This window comes from Parasteatoda tepidariorum, chromosome 6 (assembly GCF_982258835.1).
Source record: "Parasteatoda tepidariorum strain Cologne lab strain chromosome 6, Ptep-v5.0, whole genome shotgun sequence".
In the NCBI taxonomy this organism is placed as follows: Eukaryota; Metazoa; Arthropoda; class Arachnida; order Araneae; family Theridiidae; genus Parasteatoda; species Parasteatoda tepidariorum.
Window position 1 is genome coordinate 52,247,038 of NC_141760.1, and position 23,650 is coordinate 52,270,687.

At 28.4% G+C, this 23,650-nt stretch overlaps 1 protein-coding gene across 2 annotated transcripts in view; it reads left to right on the forward strand.

The window, feature by feature from the left end:
• The first annotated feature begins 6,197 nt into the window (after positions 1–6,197).
• Positions 6,198–23,650, forward strand: part of Lis-1 (LisH and WD40 domain-containing Lis-1) — a 53,015-nt gene continuing 35,562 nt past the window's right edge. Inside the window, exons 1-2 of one of the 2 annotated variants that reach the window (XM_016049877.4) lie at positions 6,198–6,396; positions 6,999–7,167. In XM_016049877.4, the coding sequence (XP_015905363.1) occupies positions 7,130–7,167 (38 nt within the window). In that variant the 5' untranslated portion in view covers positions 6,198–6,396; positions 6,999–7,129. The other variant, XM_016049878.5, reaches the window with a different exon arrangement.

Below are 23,650 nucleotides of genomic sequence, written 5' to 3' on the forward strand. Positions count from 1 at the left end.
TGTCAAATTAATAACATATTACACACTTTAACGGACACGATCAGTTATTTTATGGAATAACTAGGTATTCTATGAAATAACTGCATTATGTACTTTAACGGTAACATATACATTTCATTAGTGCTGCCATTTATAAGAGTATGCACTTTAATGCTTTAAAATTTATGCCAATTGATACTGGTGACAAGTCCTGTATCACTTTAACTGTTCATTATGGTTTAAAATTTTATTTCTCAACTAACTGTTAATACTTTGCATGGTGGAATACATTTCTGTACTGATTAGTACTTCAAAATCTGACTGATTACAAATATCAATTTCCTAAAGTAAGAACATATACAGACAGTCGTAAGCAGCTTATATCTATGTTGCAGAGAGCGTTCTAATAATAGGAATAGCTTTGGATAGAAAGATATTTAGACTATACCTAACTTAAACTTAATAGGATTTTTTGTACCTAAGTTAGTTAAAAAATAATAATAATAATACAATTAGTTTAATGCTTAAAATAGACATCCTTTTTTGTGATTTTAAAATGACTGCTTAATCAGCTCACAATTTTGGTATATTTTTAATTGTACAAACAAATTCTACCACAAAACCACTTTGAATAAACAAAGAGCCATCTTTATATGAATATGTACTATATATAGCTGCCTAAAATCTTGCCATGAAAACTTGGAATATAAATTAATAAGTTTTTTTTTTTACTTTATTGAAAAAAATTTGTTAATCAAATGGAAAATTCTTCAAATTTTTCTTCTTCAGTAATTATTTTCAGAAGAATATTTATGAATTTAACCTTTATTTAAATCATAAGATAAAGACAAATTTGTAAATATTTTTCTTTTCTTTGAAAAACATTATGGATTGCATTTCATTTCCTTTATCCCATCTCAAAATCATCCATGAAAAACCGAATTCTTTACCCCTTCCTGTTAATAACAAACTACAATATCTACTATTATTATACCACACTCTATTATATTAGCAATAGTAATTATCAATTAGACAAAATTGATTGATTGCTATTTGAAATCTATCAAACTTTGTCTGTAATAACTTGCATCAGTTTCATATTTTGGATATTTTTCGAGATTAGTGTCTAGCACATTTGAATTTGGAGAAAAGTTACAAAAATTTATGTTTGGAGAGATAGGGAATTTATTTGAAAAAAAATCTAATAAATGTTTTTAAATCTTTGAGAAATTTCATCTTGTGTTACATAAATTTGATATCCGCTTAAAAACTATTTGCTGAGAGTTGGAAGTGTTCTTTTAACCTTAATTTTTTTTTTTTATTAAAATCCTTGTTACAAAATCTACTGTTAAAGGCAGGAATTTAGAAAAAAACATGAACATAAATTAGAGCATGAACCATAACAACTTTTAAAAAAAAAAACTTTCAAAAACAAACGTTTTAATAAACAGTGTAAAAAAAAGCTTTCAAGAACAAACCTTTTTTAAAACTGATCAAGATTTTGATTTGTTTTCCCAATTTCATTTGTTTTTTTATTTAATTCTGTTTATTTAATTTCTGTTTAATATCTTTTTTCTTTTTTTTTTTAGCTTTTATTTTATACTTTTTAATATATTTTGAATTTTTCAAAGTGAACAATGCACTAATAAGTTAAAATCAGCATGAATTATAGATATAGACAAAATTGTTTCATTAATTTTTAAATATTTAGTATTTTGGTCCTTTTATAGTAGCAAACAAAATAACATGTACATTAAACATTTGCAAAATAAATAGGTCAACTTCAATTTACTATCCATTATATAAACTTACCAATTTATTTTATGGTTAACTTAATTATATTATTTTTATGTATCTTTAACTTATATTTTAGATTCTTTTTTTAAATAAAATTATGCAATAATTTTAAAGAATGTGGTCTTTTAGATAAGTTTTGTGGTTGAGTTATGTTTTAGTTTATGTGGTTGATTTTATACCATTTAGTATTTCACTTACTAATAAATATAAAAAAAATACTGTTTAGAAAAATGACTGGTAATTTAGGCTTAAAAGGAAATTCCATTTCAAGCTTTTTGAAATATTCTTGCCAGCACACTTTTTTTTTCCTTTAAAAAAATTAATAGTCCTTTTGCAGTTATAATAGAAGATAAACACTTGACTGACAATAAACTGACTTTCTGATTGCAATTTTGTTTAAAAGTTATACTTGACTGACAATAATAACAGATCAAAGAATAAAAAATGTCTGAATAATGTTGAATGTTCAACAACAAATAAACAGAACAAGTTTTACTCAGACGTTTCTGTGGAATTCTGCTTTTTTCTGTCTAATTTACATCATAAATCTTAATGTTAATATCCAAAATTCTTAATGAGTAATTTTTAATTAACGTAATTATGTTAAAATTTGATATGCTGAGTTGCGGGGTGTTTTTGCACTAGGTAATAGAAATATTTATTATAACTGTTTTGTCATTTCTAAGATCTTACCTATTGATTCATTGTTGCAAAGTTTTTGGAAATGCAATCATCTTACGAAGAAAAAAAAAATCGATTAACAATTTTACATCGTCAAAAGTGAAATTTTTAAATCAAATTTCAAAATAAATTCATGGTGATTAATTTTATGGTTAAAATATTATTTTCGGCAAATGAAGTAATAAATATTGCAGGGTTGAGTTTTGGACTCGGATACCTGCTAAAGTCAAATAAGAGTATTGAATAGCATAAAATTTAAATGGTTACTTTAGTTAGATTCATTTTAGATTGTCTAAAGATGGGTTCCACAACCTAAAATTCCTTAGTAAACATACCATTTTTTTTTTCTCATTCTTTTAAACTTCTCGACGCTGCTAAAATAAACTAACTTAGTAAATTAAAACTTATTACTGGGTTTGAGTATAGCACAAGATGACCAAATTTCTTAACCTTGACTTGAGGACAAATCAAGGAAGCATCCTCAAAAAATTTTATGATTAGAGGACATCTATATATTTATGAAAAATATTTATTTATACAGTAAAACTTGTGTAAGATGACCACTTATGCTGCATTAAATTTTAAATATGATAGAGTTGAAACATTAGTACTTTATGTACGTCACACTAGAGCTGCACAATGGGCTATTGGCGAAGGTCTGGAAAACAATCAGGAGGGTCATTCGAAGATATGCCTTCACAACTTTGATCCTCTGCAAAAAAAGTTCCTTTGTTTTGGTAGCCTAATGCTCTATGTGCGAAGTCGATCACTTTCCGGTGGAGCAGTTTAATGGATACCAATACCCTTGATTCCTTCGCTGGCTGATCAAGTAGTCGTTTACATGCTCAATGACCGCAGCCAGTGCTACTTAAATTCGGCGATCTACTGGAAACAGTGTCTTACGATTATGGATCATTAACCATATTAGATTGTTTTTCAAAAATTTAAATAGGTTTAATTGAATGGAAAAGATTCAATTGTGGAAAATTAAATCATTATCAAAAATAAGTGCTGAGAATTTTACTCTTTTATAAACTACACATTTTCCAAGTAAACAAACCTTTATTGTTTTCATTTGCGCGTACATCACCACTCCAGAAAAGACGTTCTGGTCGCTCTGTTATAGAGTTACATAATTTTTTAATGTAATAGTTTCGTTCGCCGCATGATCAGTCCATTGCTGGACTAAATAAGTTATCGAAAGTAAAAAAATTTAATGTTTTTTGGGTGAAATCAAAATTACCCAGATTCTTTAAGTTATAACTTAAAGAATCTGGGTAATTTTATTATACATATATATATGCATAATAAGTATCTAATTATTTCAAGTAGTAGTAGTAGTTCATTTACGTCGCACTAAAGCTGCACAATGGGCTATTGGCGACGGTCTGGGAAACATCCCTGAGGATGATCCGAAGACATGCCATCACAACTTTGATCCTCTGCAGAGGGGATGGCACCTCCGCTTCGGGGTAGCCCGACGACCTGCACGCGAAGTCGAGCACTTTACGGTAGAACAATTTAACGAGGACCAATACCGTACACCCTCGGTCCCTACGCAGACTGATCCAAGTGGCCGCACACTGACAGCAGTCAGTGATGCTTGACTTCGGTGATCTGCTGGGAACCGTGTCTTAACGATCAGTCCACTGCGGGACCTAATTATTTTAAAGATTCTCATTTTATATATGCAGACAGACTGTTTTTAATCTTCTTCAAAATAAAACCATAGCAACTTGCCTATCACGTCAACCATGGATTTGTAATATTTTCTTCGCAGCCTGGCTGGTAGGGCGCTTTGCCTATGTCCAAGAGTTCGTGGGTTCGATCTCAGCAGGCCGAAGTCTCCCCGTGTAGTAAATGGTGACTTCTGCTCGTTAAATCTCTCAAGTCGCAAAGTCCTCCATGTTCCCATAGCAAATCAATACCTCTGGGGGTACTGATCCAGGAATTTCCGTGTCTTCTGGATTGGTTCAAAATTACAAGACTATGGAGTTGAACATTATAGTAGTCGTAACCCAAAATTGGATCGACTGTTCAATGACGGATATAAAAAAAAATAATAAAATTTTAAAAAATCCCGTGGGCAGTGGTCGGAAAAACTACAATATTTTTGTAGTTTACTGCTACTACTTTGTCATAAATGTAGTTAACTAAAACTACATTTTTTTAAACATGGTGACTACAAATTACTCTTGAGTTGCAGTAATTACTTCACTATTTTTAGGAGGCGAATTTTGCTGGAAAACTTAATTTATACACATGTTCAAAATGGTTTTGAATCAGAAATTAACTGACATTAAATATAAGTGAATAGTTATTTATTCATGTTTACACGAGATAGTTAATCCAAAACATTTTTTTTCGAGTTTGTTCATTTAATCTTGAACTTTTTATGCCTTTCTCGTCAGCGAACATTTAATTTCAGAAGTGTGAAATTATCAAATACTTGCAATTCTTTAATTGTTTAATGCGTTTTTATTTCCTCTAAAAAAATTAAGTATATCCAAAATACATTCCCTTCCTTTAAAATAACATCGTTTCACGAATGTGCATTCGCATGTGAAAGTGTGACCAAAGTAATTAATTATCTATTTTTCGTAATGGCTTGTTTAAATATTAGTTATGGATGGTTAACTGAAAGTAAACAATAACAAATTTCCAAAAATGAAGAAATTTAGAAAACCGGTGTATCTCCCTGCTTATAGTATGCTTACGAAGTGATGTGTTTTAATTTATGCGTAATTTTACCATTATTAGGAGTTCCCTGTAATTTATAAATTTTAACTGGTTGTGAGCCTAAAAAAAATTTAATAAAATTGATATCAAAACATAAATAAAGTGTAAGGTTTGCCATGTTTTGAGTGTTATCCCTTATTTGGCTGTAGTTGTGTAAAATATTAACGTTTGTAATTTTTGGGATGCAACATAGCATGTTTGCGAAGCCTTCCGAATTAATTTATTGTTTGCTTATTGTGATTTAAATTGGAAGAACGAAGAACTCGTTACATTGTAAACACTACAAGTTTAATAATATTAGATCGCTTGCTTTTGCAAGTTTAGGCGTAAAGATTAATCGGAAGAACAACGAATTTTAACCCCTAGTGCCTTATGTGCTCAACTTAAGTTGAGTAATTTCTGTTAACGCTCAAAGTTACAAGGTCATTTTCGTGGCATCTATTGACGGACTCGCTACGAATTCATCAAATTCTAAAAATTAGTTGCGTTAGAACCGCGTTTCTTTTCTAAACTAACGCTAAAAGTAATTGCTAGAAATCACTATAAACTACTGTTTTTTTTATCTTTGCATTGCACTATTCACTACGTTACATTTTTTAAAAAAGTAGTACACTGCACTACAAACTACAAAAAAAGTAGCGACTACAGTATAGTTTCACTACTTGTAGTGCGTGGTGCGCTACTTCCGACCTCTGCCCGTGGTGAGTTTACAAGTCCGCAAATTATTATTACGAAATCGGTGCACTATCACAGTTGAATAATGATTATGAAAAATTTTTTAAATCTCTAACTACAGCTTTAAATATTTGACTAACTTTTGCTCTTTTACAAAAACGTAAGGAAATAATAAACTTTTTTTGTAAGTCATAGAAAAACACCAGACCATTTTTAGTATGACGTCATTCTGTAAAGCATCTGGTTTATTAAACACAACTAAATAGTTTTTTTCGAAATTTCGAAGATTTGAATCTGGAAATCAAACTGCAAATACCGCTCGCAGCGACATCTACTGGTAAATTTTGTCAATTTTCAAGATATTGACGAGAGTAGTTAAGTTAAAAAATGAAAGATAAAATAAATATTATTAAAAATTGATGTTTATGTGTTTTATATTTTTCACAAATCAGTTAACTAACAAGAAATATTATTTTATTTAAAATATTTTGTTTCCTACGTCTGGTTTTATGGATAATTTAAAAGGTAAGTCTTGAATTCCTGAATTTTTTAACGTCTTATGAAGTATATAGACGTATCGATCGACTTTCTCGACTATGCCAACTCTGTGCTAATGGCGTCACTTACTTTTCTTATCTATTTAAATTTTATTATAGTAATATAAATTTGTGATAGATAGTTAATTTGCATTCTTCCGATTTCATATTTAGTTATAGTATTTCATGAGCTACTCTGATTTCTACTAAAGTGGGGTGGAATGCTCCACTTCACAAAGGTCAACATTTCAAACATTTTTGATTATAAATTGATTTAATTAGAAATTAATGAGTGAATAAAGCTCCCCATTTCTTCATTATCATTTATATTCATTTATAATGTGCTTTCTTGTATTCGTTTTTTAAAATATTGGGCTGAAATACGGTGCTGCAGTTACATTCGCCACATCTGTCAAAGTATTTTAATAAACACGAACAATAAAAATTTCAGTTATAGTTATGTAATGATCTTTTTATGGTTATGTAACACATTCCTATTGAACAAATAATTTTTCAATGTCTATTTGACAGTCATGTATGCGTTATATTTAGTTGGTAATTAGACTTGAATGATTTGATTTCTTTTTGCAGTGTTACCATTATGAAGACATAAATTATATTGCCTAGTCCTTGTGTTAATTGTGCCAGTGGTGAGGGATTCCTAAATACTCATTGGATTACATTTGATCTCTTGGAATCCCTAATCTGGATTGTGATAAACTATGAAAATGGTTTTATCTCAACGGCAAAGGGATGAGCTGTAAGTACTCCTTAAGTTTATCTTTACATTTAGTTTTATCACATGTTATAACTGTGAGTTAAAAGGACTTGTACCTTTTTAATTTTTAGTACATAAAGTATGAAGATTTTAGTTGTGCTAAGAGCAATGAATATTATTTGCAATTGTATTTCAATTTACCAGTTTCATTGGGTCATAATTTCTATTCCTATATATGTAAATAGCATGCATTGTTTATGTAAAATTGAAATGTAAGCCCTAATTTTTATCCAAAATGATTACAAGTGTTATAATGGTAATGGGGTACCATATGTGGTGATTGTTGCGTTACAAAAATATGCTTTTACCAGATCTCTTTAGTTACAATGCAAAAAGATGAAAATGTACATTATTCATCTTGCTTAAATATCGAAACAATGATAGTTTTTGAGTCTTTATTATTATCATTAACTGCACACGAAGAAAAATGCATTGTTGATAATTTAAATGAAAGTTATGTTTTAAGTTCTGAATTAGATGAATTCAAAACAAATTTCTACATGAAGTAAAACAAGGAGAATAAAAGTACAAAAATGGACGCTATTATGTCTTTTTCTGTACCTTTATTTTTGTTCTATTCACATTGTTTTTCCATATCCATACATAATATAAATAAAGAATTAAAATATCTTCGTTTTTATAACTTGAGGTAAATTCCCAAAATTCAAAAGTATCTGGTGTTATTTATGAATTAAATAAAATTTCCATGGTTATGTTTTTCTTTTGAGGATAATAGAAATAAAGGCATGACTAAGAATTTTCTAATATTGTCAATAGTTAATTTATAAATTATTTAGAAAAAAAAACTTTATTAAGCATGTAAATGATTATTGAACTTGTTTTAATGAAATTATTTAGAAAAGAAACTTAATTAAGCATGTAATTTATTATTGAACTTGTTTTTTCTTTTCTTTCTTTCTTCTGTGAGTATGACCTTAACCACCATAAATAAGTATTTTAATTGCCAATCACGTTATGTGATTTTAAAACTAACCACTAGGTTAAGAATTATATTCAATTTAAACATTCTATTGACAACTTAACTCTGTAAATCCTTGAATTTTTTTATAATTGTTCTTTACGAGATGTTTTTATATTTATCAATCATAAATCCCCAGGTAATTTAACTTAAATATCTATTTAATGAGAAGTTTTGTGCTGTAAATTTAATTGAAAATTTGGAATAATAAGCTGTTATAAATGGATTAGAATAATCAATATTTTATTTAAAATAGAAAATAGAGCATTAATAAACTTAATTCAGTTATAAGTATAGATAATAATTTTAAACAATTCCTCATTGTCCATGGCATTTTAAGAAGTTAAAATTTTAAACTTTTATTTTGAAGCTTATAATATCTTTTACTCATAGTTATAAAATAATTCATTGAAATAAAAATTTCTTAAAAATATTGCTAGATTTTAAAAATGCATTTATTTTTAAGAAAATAGGATAAATGCAGAGAAGACTAGGTAAACGAAAAATCTCCTGATGTAAATAAAAATTTTAAACTAATTTTTTTTTATTTATTTTTTTTTAAAAAAAACAACACATAAATAAATTAATTTTGAATACAAGTAGTTGTGTGTACCTATAGTAATTTTTTTTTAAAATAAAAATTGTTTTAAAGAAATTGTTATTAAGATCAAAATTGTTGTTTAAATTAAAAACTATATTTTAATATTTAAATTTAATTTATACAGTTAGTATAAATTAACATATTTATATTTTGTATTGTTAAAATTTAAATTAATTCTCTGTAGCCATTTTTGGTTTTCTTTGATTTCACCCAGTTTTTCACATTGTCTGGAGGAAGAAAAAAAATAGGTTTTTGCATTAAAAAACCAAAATCTGAGTTCAAATTACTACAATTTAATGACTACATAATATATAAATATGAAATTATTTATTTAAATATGAAATACAATATAATTATGAATCTGTTAAACATTTGTGTTGTTTTTATAATATAATGTAATATTTTAAGTTGTAGCAAGTTTATTTGTTTAACGTACTGGTATTTATAATAATCTCTGAACTAGTAGTAAAACAAATCACAATTATATGATTTAAAAATTATTAGAAACTATAATTATCCTGATTCAGGGTATTTATCCAGGGTAAAGCTAAATATTCATTTATAAATCCCCTGCTCACTAGGTATTTACTTGACCCACATCTATTATGCATAAAATATACCATATCATCATTTTAAATTTCTAATTATTTAATTTAGCTAAGAAAAACAACAAAATAATCTTTTTGGTTCATCATTTATGTTTCATGAGAAATAATTATTCTATTTTTAAGATAACTTTATTGTTAATATACTAATTAAGGTGACAAAGTAGATAGTTAAATTTCATCAGTGACAAAGTCAATTAAATGTACAAAAAGAAAGAATTTTCCTTTAAAATATGGTGCTGACAGAAAATGAATAAATACTGAAGTAAACTAAATTGTGATTATTATTAGCGTCAAAATTTATTAGTGGAATACTATTTCAAGTTAATATATAAATAATATTATGTTTCACAAAATTTTAGGTTACTAAATTGATATTTTGCTAAAAACTATTTCGCTTAATATTTGATTAACATTAAGAGGCTTACAAAACTTAACTTTCTTTTCCATTTTAACTGTTGAGTGCAAACATTCTCATATAAATTATATTCTTAAGTTACTGAAAGTAAAGTTATCAAGATGTTTCTTCTAATTAGATTATTCATTATCTGTCTTGTTAAAAGATCTACCAGTCTGATTAATTTTTTTTAAAACTTTGAAATAATTTACTAAAAAAAGTTAAAAATGTAATAAAAATTTTAAATAACCTTTTTTATCTATGTTTCTTTATACAGTTGAGACAAATTGATACTCAAAAATGTATGCTAATTTGTAATTATAAATGTTATTTTCAAACTTGAAAACCAATTGAGGAAAAAAAAAAATAACAATAGATATGCAGCCCTTTTCCATTTTAACAAGAATTGTGAGGTTCACAACCATGAGTCTTTAAACTAAGTACAGATAACCAAATAATACTGAACTTTTAAGTTTATCAAATAAAATCATAATTTTAATTGTGCCATGCTTCTTTAAAGGACAGGAAGAAATGAACTTTTATAAAAAATGATTTATAAATTATAATTTTTTATTATTTTGACTTAATATTTGAGTCATCCTTATATTTTGTCATATATTTATCTTTTTATTAATATTTAATCTTAGTCTTTTTATTAATATATGTTATCTTCAAATATAAGTATAAAAAAGTTCTGAATTTTTCACTCTGGTGTATTAAAATGTCCTCGTAATGAATCACTGTAGAATGAAGTTTAAAACCAAAACTATTGCTCCACAATTAATTAAATTTAGTTCAAAAACTTCAATGCTTATATCCAGCTATGCATAATTAGTACAAATGCCATTTGTGGAAAATGTGTTGCCTAATGTTACTCATTATTAAAATGCAAATAAATAACTAAAATAAAAGACTGGTCAAGAATTCCCCTGTTTTACCTTGACATCAATTTTAGGAAATTAGAATACTACTATAGAAAATTTGGTACGTCAATAACTTGTTTTATATCTTCAAAAAATTTCTGAATTAAAAAAAATATATGCTAGTATACTATAATAATCAATTTAGAGTTTTATGTAAATTCAAGCACTTTGAAAAAAAAACCCAGTTATTTTCGAACAAATGCCATCAAAATTAGGTGGCAGCGAGTAATATGAAATTATTTACCAGAGTAAATAAATTGCTTTGCAGTAAGTTTTTTAATTGAAATTTTTAAATTTTTTCTGAGTCTGCTTTCATCCTATTATTCAGCACTCACTAATATGACCAAAAGGATTAAAATAAAATCGGAAAAGTATTGCAAAGTATTTTCAACTTTTGTGGTTATTAATCTTGTTTAAGGTTTGTATTTTTTAGCCGGAGGGCATATGGATTTTTAAGTGGTCAGATGTAGCATGCTATAAGTTGCGAAACTACTGTGGACACTACTTTTTTTTTATAGTGTGTAGTGTAGTACGCTACTTTCTAATAAAAGTAGTGTAGTGAATAGTTCAATTAAAAAAAAGTAGCTAGTAGTGATTCCTAACAGATATTTTTCATTAGTTTAAAAAAGAAACAGGGTTCAAACACAATTTTTCTAATCTGATTGGTGCAAGTCTCACATAGCTCCATCAATGAACACAAGCACAACACCCTTATTGCCGAGCGTAAATAAAAATAATATCTGGTACTCAAGAGCAGCAAGATTTTTTTCTTCTTAAAGGTCTTATTTCATTGTGGTCAAAAAGTATGAAAACAGTAATTTTTTAGTCACATGTAAGCTGCAAAACAAAAAGCTGACGGTTTCATAGTCTCTAATTTGAATTGCCATAGCTCCAAAGGCGAATTAATTTATGCACAATAACATTCACGTCTAATGTAAATATATCTCCATACACTAAAGAAAGAAAAAAATGAATTAAAAAAAATCAATCTGAATAACTTCTGATCTAATTTATACTAATGAAAATTTGAACCGAATCGATCAAATTGTTCCAGAATTTTATAGAAGGTGTATGTTTAAAATTCGATTTCTCAGGAACTATTCGACTGATTTCATTCTTATTTGATATATTGTTTGCACTAATTAACCTTCCAAGCTTTGAGTCACTGGGTAAAATTGTATGAAAATTTGCCTACTCTTCACTATTCTCCCATTGAATATCATGGGGGAAACCAATTTTTTTGATGTAGAAAGCTTGCTGGGACTAACACTCACAGGGTTAATTTACATATATGAGGTCAACCCCTTGAATCATTAACATTGACTTCTAGTACGTAAAGATCCGATCATTAGATCAAAAGTTATTCAGGGTGATTCATTTCTTTTTGTTCTGTACAAAATTCTAATTTAGTAAAGTACTGGAACGTTTTGCATTTCTTCGTAGGGGATAAGCTTGCCGAAGCATTTGTCCCATCTACGAATCTTGCAAAAAATGTATTTAAGAAATTCAAACTTCTGAATAAATTAGAAAATATCTTTGTTCAAAATCTGATCTGTGACGAGTATACTCCAACATATTCCCAATAGATCCCTAATCAAGACAGATTTGATTTTGTGACAAGTTTTAATTGTATTTTATTTATATAAAGTGGAAAGGAAAAAAACTTTGAACCAGAACCAGAAAACCAACTTTAACCAGAAAAAAACTCACTATTGAAAATAAAACAAAAAATTATGTATTTATATATTTTTTTAAAAAATGTTTAAAAAGTAGGGGGTATGTTTATTTTATAGTTTTGAAATAAGATATTTATTTAAAAAAGTTTTCCGGCAATTTTTTTTTTTTTTTACTATCAGGATTATTATGACTTATAGTTTCTTTTACCATTTTGGATAAATAATCTAATCAATTGCTGATTTCAGTTGTTGGAAATAACTGGTTGCCTTATAAATTTTATTATGACATAGATTGATCCGATTAAATCGTATTTGTTCAGATCTTTTAACCTGGTCCCGAAAATGTTCTGATTTTTCGGTATTCAAGGCTTTTTCACTACTTTATATGTACTGATTTTCTTTGAGCCCAGGACGGGTGTAGAAGTAAAAGCGGGGCTTGTGATTTCTTTGCGAATATCGCCGTATTCCGCTTATCTCACGACTAATAGTTCGCAGACTTCAGCGAATCAAAAATTTAAATTCTACGAAATTGATACTTTTGCTAAATCCCGTTAACGAGACGTTTACATACAAGATGATTGATGATTCTTCCGCCAATTTGATTCTTTTGGTTTGGCGGATTTTCACTGTTTTCAATATTTGGAACTGCGCTGGATTATGCTAATATCGCTATTCTAATATCCTAAATAGATTTTCGTATTCACCTATTTAAAAGTAGCTATTATTTACGCGATTTAAAAAATCAATATCGTAATTTGTATTTTCAAAATCCAATATCGCGATTCATTTTCGCTTTCCTATGAGGTGAACCGGGTTCGAATCCCAGTGGTGGCTGGTTGATTAAGAGAGTGGAGACACATAGTTGAAAACATTTGCTCGATTCCAGTTAGTTACAAGTAAGATCCTGTAGGTGAAGTTAAAGCTAAAAGAATAGAGGAAAAAAACCAAGTTTCAGAGTTTTTTTTTTTTTTTTTTTTTTTTTTTGTAAAAAAAACCTTTTATTTTGAATTATCAGTTATGTATTTCTGAAGATTTATTAATTTGTTAAAGTTATAAATCTTATTAGTTTTAAATTTTTTAACGGCTATACTTAAGTACTATTTGACCTAGAGAACTAAATGTTGTGTCATTTTGTTCCGTTTTTAATTGCATTTTAAATATATATGTATAACATGCCTGAGCTATTTCTATAAAAAAAAATATTAAAAGTTAAATTTAATGTTCTGAAAAAATATATTTCATTTACTTCCTTTTCAACAAGATTTGTATAAAATTACTTGATTGTATTTCTATAGGATCATGAAAAAAGAAAATATTTCTTAGTTTAACATAGGCATAAATCATGTAGTAAGATAAATATGCTCCTTTTTTTTTACTAAAATTGTTCTTAAAGTAGCTCATAATTTTGGTTTTTACTTCATTCGAGATTGGCGGCTTTTCAAAAAAATTTTGGCTGTTGAAGGTTTACATTATTCTTACTATTACACATTTCAAGGGTCATTTTTATTGTTACGTAGCCAGTCGATCTTATACATAAGTGGTTAAAATTAAAGATTACGTTCAAGATGCAAGTCCCAAAACGATAACTAAATAATCAGTTAAAATAAAAATAATTATTAAATTGATTTCGTTATATTAGAATATAAATTAAGTTACGATACAATTAAAGATGATATCGTAATATTATCGACTATCGTTGACTCATTCCACAAGGCAGTTCAGAAATACCTCGATCTATATGTGCTAATCGCTAAGTTATTCACGGCATTTTTGTCCTCTCCGGTTGATCCTTTATTGTGTCGTATTCTGTATTGTTTGCAAACGGGAAAGAATTTTTTTTCTTTCAGCATGTCCGTCCGACCTTGGCTGACGGAAGGAATTAAATAAAAAAGTATCGTTTCCTTGTTAAGAGTCCATAGCCTTTCACAAGACGAACTGAAAACGAACATGCTCAAAAGAATTCATTGCCACTAATAAGTTGGATGCATTATAATAGCGAGAGCGGTTGGGTCGTTTCCACTGCTGAGTGTTACTAACCTTTTCGCTTTGTTCCTAATTAAGATGTCCTCCTCGCGGTTAATGTGTTGATGACCGAGAAAATGCGAGAAGCATCAGTCATTGTATAATTTTCGATTTGAGTTTGTTTTAATCTAGTTTTCTTGTGTTCAATAATTTTTGTAATATCAAATTTGCCGATTAATTTCAGGATATATTTAAGTATTCTTAATTAATATTATTCCTGTCCCCTTCGCGGTTAGTGTGTTGAGGAGCGGGAAAATGTGAGAAGTGTCATTGTATAATTTTCGAATGATTCTACTTGCGTTCGCTTTATTTTGCGAACTAGTTTTCTGAAGTTCAATTATTTTTGTACCATAAAATTCGAAGTTGATTTTAATATTTTTGTAGGTACATATAGTGACGCAATTCCTCCATCTATAAAGTGATTTTAGGGCGCGTTTTTAGCGTCAGCAAGTTTTAGGTAGGTAAATGTAACAAAATAAAAATTCTAGCACTTTTTTTTCTAAGTGGATTGAGAAAGAACTTAATTTAGTCGCACATTAAACAATAAAATGTAGGCGCATCACAATCGAAAGACGTGTAGGGGAATCTTCGATGATGACAATTATGATTGGGTGATTACAATGAATTCGGTGATGATGTAACAATTTATTACGAGGCTGAAATGAAGCAGTACTACGATTTTCTTTTTAGATGTGACAATAACTGGAATTTTTTCTTTCTTTTTTTTTAGTCCACTCTAAAAACATAATTTTTTCAAAAGAATTATTTCATTATTTTCTTTTTTCGTTTCTTAGTTGGCAATTTTATGTAATAGATTCCGATCATGCAGATCAGCAAATAGATTAACACTAGTATTGCTATTCAGCACAGAGCTCCAGTTAAAATTTGAGTCTTCTAGCTATTCGGAATGTTGATTTCAGCTCTTAATCGGTCAGAAAATTATAGAAACTTGCATTGTTGTCTAGTTCACATACCCCTATATCCACTGGTCCCCTCTTTTTACAATCCGTTTATGTCAATCTTAGTTTTAAAATGTATCAAATTGCTTAAAATACCTGACGACCCTGAATAACTTTTGATCTAATGATCGGATTTTCAGATTCTAGGACTCAATTTTAATGGTTCAAAGGGGTGACCTCGAATATGCTAATTAATTAGTGAAGGCGATTATATAAGTTACGAAAACAGATACAAAAATGTACTTTCTTCGAATGAGCATACCACTTTTTCGACGGATTCAGATTTCTGACCCTCAAAAATAGGGAGTAGCCCGCAATCTGGGAAATTTCCTAATAGTTTGGCCAGGAACTTTGGACTGCTCTTTAATTTTACTTTTTGTATATTTCACTACATTTCGAGAAATTTTTGCACGCGATTATAATTTTTTTTTTTTATCCTAAGATAATTTCATACAAAATATGACTTTTAGTAAATTTTTATTATTTTTGTTAATAATAGTCGAGAAAATTTTGAATTGGAAGATATGTAAGTTTTTGCATCATCTTAAAGAATACAATTTTAAATGGCAAAATCGGTGTTCCTCAGAAATCGAATTTCGAAAAAGTCGGTATTTTTAAAGTTCGATTTGTGAGAAACTATTCGGCTGATTTTACTCAAATTTATGTTTGATAATGTATTTTTATATTTGACAACCTATATTTTGGGGAGTCAAAAAACATAATCCGTCAAAAAAGGAGATTTGTTTATTCAGAAAAAGTAGGTTTTTGTGTCTGATTTCGTAATTTAAAATACCGTCTGCTCTTATTAATTAACATATTTAGACCCCTTGAACCTTTAAAATTGACTGCTAGAACGTGAAAATCTGATCATTAGATCATAAGTTATTCAGTGTGGTCCGTTTTTTATTTTGAGCACTGTACTTTTGAAAATTTAGAATATTCGTCACAGCCTTGGGTTTAAAATTATTAAGATTGTTTGCAATTCATCTAATATTTATGGTTTAGTTAAACTTCATTAGAAAAGAGGTAGATTTAATGAATTATTAAAGTTTTCCGTAAATAAAATTTTCACAAAATTTAAGGAAAAAGAAAGTTAGCTCTACTGCCTTTTCATTTAGGAAGGGGGAAAAAAAAAAGTCTCGTATTAAACGGTTCATAAAAAAAAGTTCTTGAATCTGATCATTTAAATTCTTTTCTTCCTCTTATAATCTGGTGTCGTCTTTCCTGTACTGTTTGTTATGTTTATAATTTTGATTCCCAAAACTTGTTTTGATGCCTTGGAAAGTTGTTTTTGATATCGAAGTATTCCGTCTTTGTTTAATGCTTTGCAAATCTATTTTTGATCGATTGCGATGCGACTAACCTCGTGATTTCTAAAAATAGGATAGTGGTTGATTTTGTAACTTTAATAGGTTTTGAATGTTAAACACGCGCATTAAGGTTAGTTCCCCCCCCCCCCCTAAATATTAAATGAATTATATTTATATAATGATTGTTCTCTAAAATTAATGAATAAATCTTTACCATTAATACAAAAATTATTTGTTCAATTGTTTCTTGTTTGTTTGTTCTTCGTTTACTTTTCCACTTTCTTAATAGATATAAATTTTTGTTCGATTCAGTCGTTCGATCAGTGAGTGATGTTTATTTTGTCATCAATTTGTCATCGAAACTAATATTTTAAGTACTTTGATAGAACGACTTCAAATTTCCTATTGATAGGGAATTTGTTCTAATATATTCTGTTGTTTTTAAATACAATTGTACAAAGCAGTTTAGTTTGTTTATATCCGCTGAGTCACGTGTTACTTTACTGCTATATATTTTTTTTGTTTTTTGAAACGACTATGAGAATTACAAAACAGTTTAAAACTTGAGTGTAATCTATTTTTTTTTTTTAAATTTATTTATAGAAAACGTAAGTTGCAATCGATATTTCTATGGCGGCAGTGGTAAATGACTGGCTCTTTTGCGGAATTGATTAATTCCTTAAAACAAATATAAATAATATTTGAATAAATAAATAAACACATCTGAAATAAATCGTTTATTATTCAAAGGGTTAAATACATTGTAACATTTTATGAAAATTCGATCAATAGTCAGAAAGTAGAGCTCATCGAAAATAATCAGTTTGAAACTTTATCATAAAATTATTTCATTATTTTCTGTCTATTATTATTAATTATTTGTTTTATTTATTTTTATCAGGAAATTTTTTTTTATTTTTTATCCATGATATTTGTTACAACTATTTGATATAAACTCAATTGTTCAGAAATATGATTTTGAGAATATAGTAAGGATAATATTATTTCTTATTCATGTTTATGTAATAAAAATCACAAAATGGGCGTCTGCTTTCGAGCTCTCGAAACTCGTCGACTAATTTGCATAGATTTGAAGCGGGTGAAATTTTTAATCAAGTAATATGCTCGGTTTATTTTTTCCCAATCTTTTTTCCGGTTGCTTTATATCCGGACTTTTCTTCCGGGTCCCCTTTTCCAGCTCTATTTTATCGCCTACCGTGTTTTTTTTCCATGTATCATTTCTTTGTTTTGAACCAAAATATTTGTTCCTATGAGCATCAGTCCTATGGTTCGTGATCATAAAATCGCTGTTTATCTGTTATAAGAGATTTTAAATTCCTTTGTCTAATAAAATCACCATTGAGAACAAAAATATGTCACGTAGTTTTCTGAAAAAAAATTACTATAAATGGAATTTTTAAATTTCAAAAACTCCGTGACACTAAGTTTGCATCGACACTGAATATTCTAGCAAAAATTCTGAAATTTGACTCTCGAGCGTTCAGGGTTGTCAGCTTTTTACTTTTTTGGGGAAAATTTCTTCTAGTGATAGCTAAGATTATGTTTTAATGTATTAATCTTTGTTTTGTAAATTTTATTTAAAGTTAGTTTCCACGCCGCTACACGTTAATGATTCAAAAGATTACGTAATGAACGTAAATGATTTTTTAAACCGCCAATTTTGCGACATTTTCCCACCTAGATAAAAATTAGCAAAATCAATTCCTCATTCCTATTTTTTGTAAGTTTTTGAGATTTTAATGATTATATATATTTTTATTATTAATGATTTTTTTAAGGCCGCGTTGGTACAAGTTTTTACACATTAAAAATTGAACCACAGACGCTTTAAATTTTTTCAAAAATGTGGCTCCATATTGAAGTTTTGCGCCATTTTCAGGATAAGGATAGAGGGTGCTGGCTTAAGATAGGCTAAACTTGACCTAACAATCATGAGTAACTGTTGCAAACTCACATCAATTATGAAAATAGCATATTATTCGCCCAAAAAAGCATTTCATACAACTACAGAGCCTTAAAATGTTGGCAAAATTACCTGAAATTCCAAAGAGTTTTGTTTTTAATTGTCTATTACTCATAAATTATTTTGTAGTACTTGAGAGCTGTGTATATTTCATCAATGTACTGTGGCTTAATAAATTGCAATAAAAAAATAACAAAAAACCGTTGTTTCCAACCGAATGGTATTAACGATTGCTCCTATCTTAATCCACAAATCCCTCGCAAGGCAGTCAAGCGCTGAACAATTTAAATAAAACAAATAGGCTGAGAATGGAGAATTATCTCTCTAATTCAAAGCTCAACTTAAATTGTTCTGGAATCGTGTTCGAAGTATATCACAAGGGAAGGGGGCAGGTAGAAGAAGAAAATCCAGTCCTCCCACACGGCTCAATTCATCTTGTACTTGTGAAAATAGCTCTTTTGTACGTGTATTGAATAATTACATCGCTGGACAGATTGATTCATGAACATTACAAATAATCGACCTACTTTACTCCCTTCCATATAAAGCGGAAAGAAACCCTGCGTAATTTTCGCGGTTACAAGTTAACCGCGCTTGTGAATTGATAGTGACTCATATCACGAATACAAATTATGCAGAGTAAAAGGATTCGCGGGAACATGGAATGAGAGAAAGTTTTAACTGAGTTTCAGTTCGTTTAAAACTATTTTCCGAACGAGAAAACTGAAATCGGTGATGTGGTACTCTGAAAAATAACTCAGAACTGAAGTGTAAAGATTATAAAAAAGATTTAATTTAAAAAAAATTTAAATCAGTTATGGCATTTAAAAGGCAAAGCAAAAGTAAGGGTTGCATGAAATTAGTTTTTGAAATTTTATTGCCTTGTAAAGGCAATTTAATATCTATGTATATTTTTGAAAGTGGTATAAGTTCATTTGGTAAGTGGCATAAGTCCTCGGCTTTTTAGGGTTAATGTTTAAATGAGTTTATAAATATTGATAAAGGTTGAACAATTTGGATGAAGTTTTTAACACTATAATTTGATGAAACATGACAATGCAACAATGATTATTAAAGTCGTAAAAATAAATATATAAACTACTTTTTAGTTCCAAATGGGTCAGTTAATAACGGCTCAGTTATCAAATACTGCACGCACGTTTTGCAGGCATTTTCAGCTTTTTTTTTTTTTATGTATTTAAGCATGTTGATTATATTGAAAACTGTGTCCTTATTTATTACGAATTAAAATGCTATGTTAAATAATGAAGTCGAGTAAAAAGCTTTCTTTAAAAAAAAAAAATATTTGAGTTATTTATTTATATATTTCCTTTAGCATTATTTCTTTTTTTTTTTTTGTTGGGGGGGGGGGTCACTACAACTGTTATTAACTCACGCATTATCTATGAACTATGCATAAATATAAAATTAAATGAACTAAGTATTATTTAGATCGTCATTTAAAAAATTTATTATGCTCGGTCAATGCAATAAAAAAATTATTGATAATTACATTATTTGTAAAATGAATTGCGTATAGGGTAAACACTAAAGCGTATTCAAATAGTAGATAACTAAATCGACACTGATTTAATTGATTTTGAAAATCAGTTATAGAAAACATACTGAAGTAAGGCTCTTAAGGTTGCACTAACATTTCACCGATTTAATCCGAAATTTGGGCAGCTTTTTTATAAAAATTCAATTCACTTAAAAAGAAAAAAAAAATCAATTTGGATAGAACACACTTTTCTGAGTACCAGACTTAAGATTATATAAATTAATTTTTGAGCGGTACTCTCAGTTGTTTTAAATAGTTTATTGTTAGTTGTTTATCCGTTTTAGAATTTTTATGGCTTTTTCGAGTAGTTTTTTTTTTTTTTTTTTTTTTACATAATTCTATTAATATTTTTTTATATAATTCTATTAATATTTTTTTTACATAATTAATAAAGAAATATTATGCGAGCATATAACTCTTAGACGGTCATCAAAGATAATATTTTTCCTTTAAATAACTTTGTTTCATTAGTACTTATTAAAAAGTAAATATTAGAAATGCTGGAAGAAATATACTTAAAGACACAGCTGTTTTAGAGCCGAAAGCATGCTATCTTTATTTTAGAAAACAAAATATTCATTTGTTTCTTTATTTTTTAAATAAATGTTGTAAGTATTTTTTTTTTATAAATATAATTTGTTAAAATGTATTCAGGCAGATTAAAATAGTATTATTTATTAATGCAGTTCAAATCAGTTTTAGAAATAATTACTGATTTTTTTTTTTTTTCCTCTAAAAAATCGATAGGGATGACATGTTTGGTATAATTCGTTAGAATTTATCCAATCATCTCAAAATATCATTATTACAGTTTAAAATTGTAATTATTAATGTTAAAAAATGAAAAAGACAAAATCATTGGCTGATCGTGCTTGAAATTATCGGAAAATGTAATCAATGAACATAAATAAAACTCTGAATAATAGAAATTGTAAATCTAATATCTTTACTATTTAAACCCATAGCTTCCGAGTAGGTTTTTCTGTCGCATCATTGATTCCATTGTATAAAAACACAAACTCTTAGCTTTCAATCTAAGAAAATAATAACAAATTGTCCCTGATTTAAAATTCTAATCGTCCCTCAAACCAATTGTTAAAATACTATCCGATCTGTCATGGTTCATTATCTTGTATCTGATCCCCCCCCCCTCTAGCTTACAAATTCTCTGCACATATCCATAAGAAAAGCGAAAGGCTTTTCGCTGGGAAAGCAGACGATGATAATGCTGCGAGCGCTCTTACCTTGCGCTAGAAGAATGAAGCGCTCCGATTTTTTTAATTTTCTTTTTTCCGCGAACACGCTCGACCGGCCGGAGGGATCCGTGAGTCATCCTTACCTGACTATGACGTCTGCCTCTATTGATGCAGATGCGTTTTTGGGATTGTTGCGTTTTTCTCTTCCCTCTCTTTATTTTAATTCTATGTTTTCATTTACAACCAGCTATTATGTGTACTAAACGCGAGTTTGGGCCATCACGCATAATGTTATTTTTTCTTCAATTTCGTGCTAATTATTGCACGGTATTCGATAAATATTGTAATTAAATGTTAACTTATATTGTAAGTTTATTTTATTCTCTAACAATGTGAAACGGGGAAAAAATATCAACATAAATTGTAACTTTTAATTCCAACTTAATGCTTAAAAAAGACCGGAGTTCTAATGATTAGGGGGAGAATGTTCTTAAATTGTTATTCGAATTCCAGAGCGTTGATCTTTTTTTTTCTTTCTGTTATTTACAGAATAGAATATGTATCACTTTTTGATAAATATAAACGATAAAATATTCATTATCGTATTAATTTGATAAATGAAAACGATAAAACTATATGTTAACTTTAATTCCAATTTTATCCTTAAAATGACCAGAGTGTTAATAATTAGAGGAAGATTGTTATTGAATTTTATAAGAATTTTAGATCGTTGATCATTTTTTCTGTTTGCAGAACAGAAAAAGTATCGTTATTTTTTGTTATTGCAGAAGAGTAAAGTATCTGTTACTCGAAAGAGAGATCAGAGTTTAAATGCTACTCAACAAAACCAAACGACATTTTAAAAAGTCTCATTTAATAAAGCTGATTTGAAACCCTAAGTGAAAGTTATGTACAATATATTTTTTATAATAATAATAAAGGAATTGAAAGATGCGTAATCCCATAATTCATCAACCCTAAAGGGAAACGGCTGGAGTGACAATTTTTTTTAAAACCTTCCTGTCTTAGAAGTGTCAAGGATTTTAAGTCGTTCACACATCTGGAGCACCCTCTTTAGAGGCATTACATAAGATCTATATATAAAGATTAGGTCTTAATTTTTTTTTTTTGTTTCGTTGCCTGAGACAGCGTGGTGTTAATTTTTATATTTTTCTTCCTCGAGAAATTAAATATGAGAGCTGAAAGAATTTCCTTCTTATAAACTATATCATGTGACGTGGCCAGAAACCGGTAGATTGCAAAACGGGAAGAGGAAAATAAATTATATAAGAAATGTTGTATGGAGTTAAAAAAGATTGAATAGGCGTAAAATTTATTTCTAAACACAGCATTTTGTAGATTAATCAGTATTCGAATCGCATCTTGTTGATTTTGAATTAATTGTGAATTTTTTTGAATAATTATCATCACACTAAGCGAGTGTCTCATAAAAGCAGAATAAAAAAAAAGAAGTCTTTTATTAAAAAATCTTTAATAATGTAAGACAAATATCTGGAAATAGCAGAGCTGACACAACCGCATCGTTTTTATTCAATTCGCTTTAAAAATTCGATTCGTTTTAAAAATCGTTTTTATTCAATTTTTTTTAAAAAAGCATTGAAAAGAAGAGTATGACAATTAATCATAAACTGCTACGTAATATAAACTGTAATGTAATTAGGGGTCTGCTTAGAAGAAATTTGGGTCCGTTAACGGACCCTTCACAAAATATTTTTTCATAAAAACGGACCGTTCACAAAATATCTTTTCATAAAAACGGACCCTTCACAAAATGATTTTTCTTTTAATTGGACCTTTCATAAATTTGTGTGTCTTCATTATTGTTTTGTTAATTGAATAAACCCTTCCCAGGAAGAAAGACAAATGTAAACAAACTAAATGTTTTCTTCTGCAGACGCTTCTTCCTTTATTCGTCCGAAAAGAATATTCTGCGTTCAGCAGTATAGGCTAAATACCAAATATTTGTATGTTGCATCACTAATTTAGTAGCTGCAATTGCTCTTTATTCTTTAAAATTTAATTTTATTAATTATAGTTTTACAGTGTTGAGCATAATCTTGTATGCCTTTACAATTTAAAAACTCCTTGAAAAAGTTTTTTTTTTGTTGCAATAACGGACCCTATTTGCACAAATTCACAAAAGCGGACCCTGGTTGAAAGAATGTGACTTAACGTTTATTTTATATTCACAAAAATACAAGTAATTTTTTCACAATTTTACAAAAACGGAC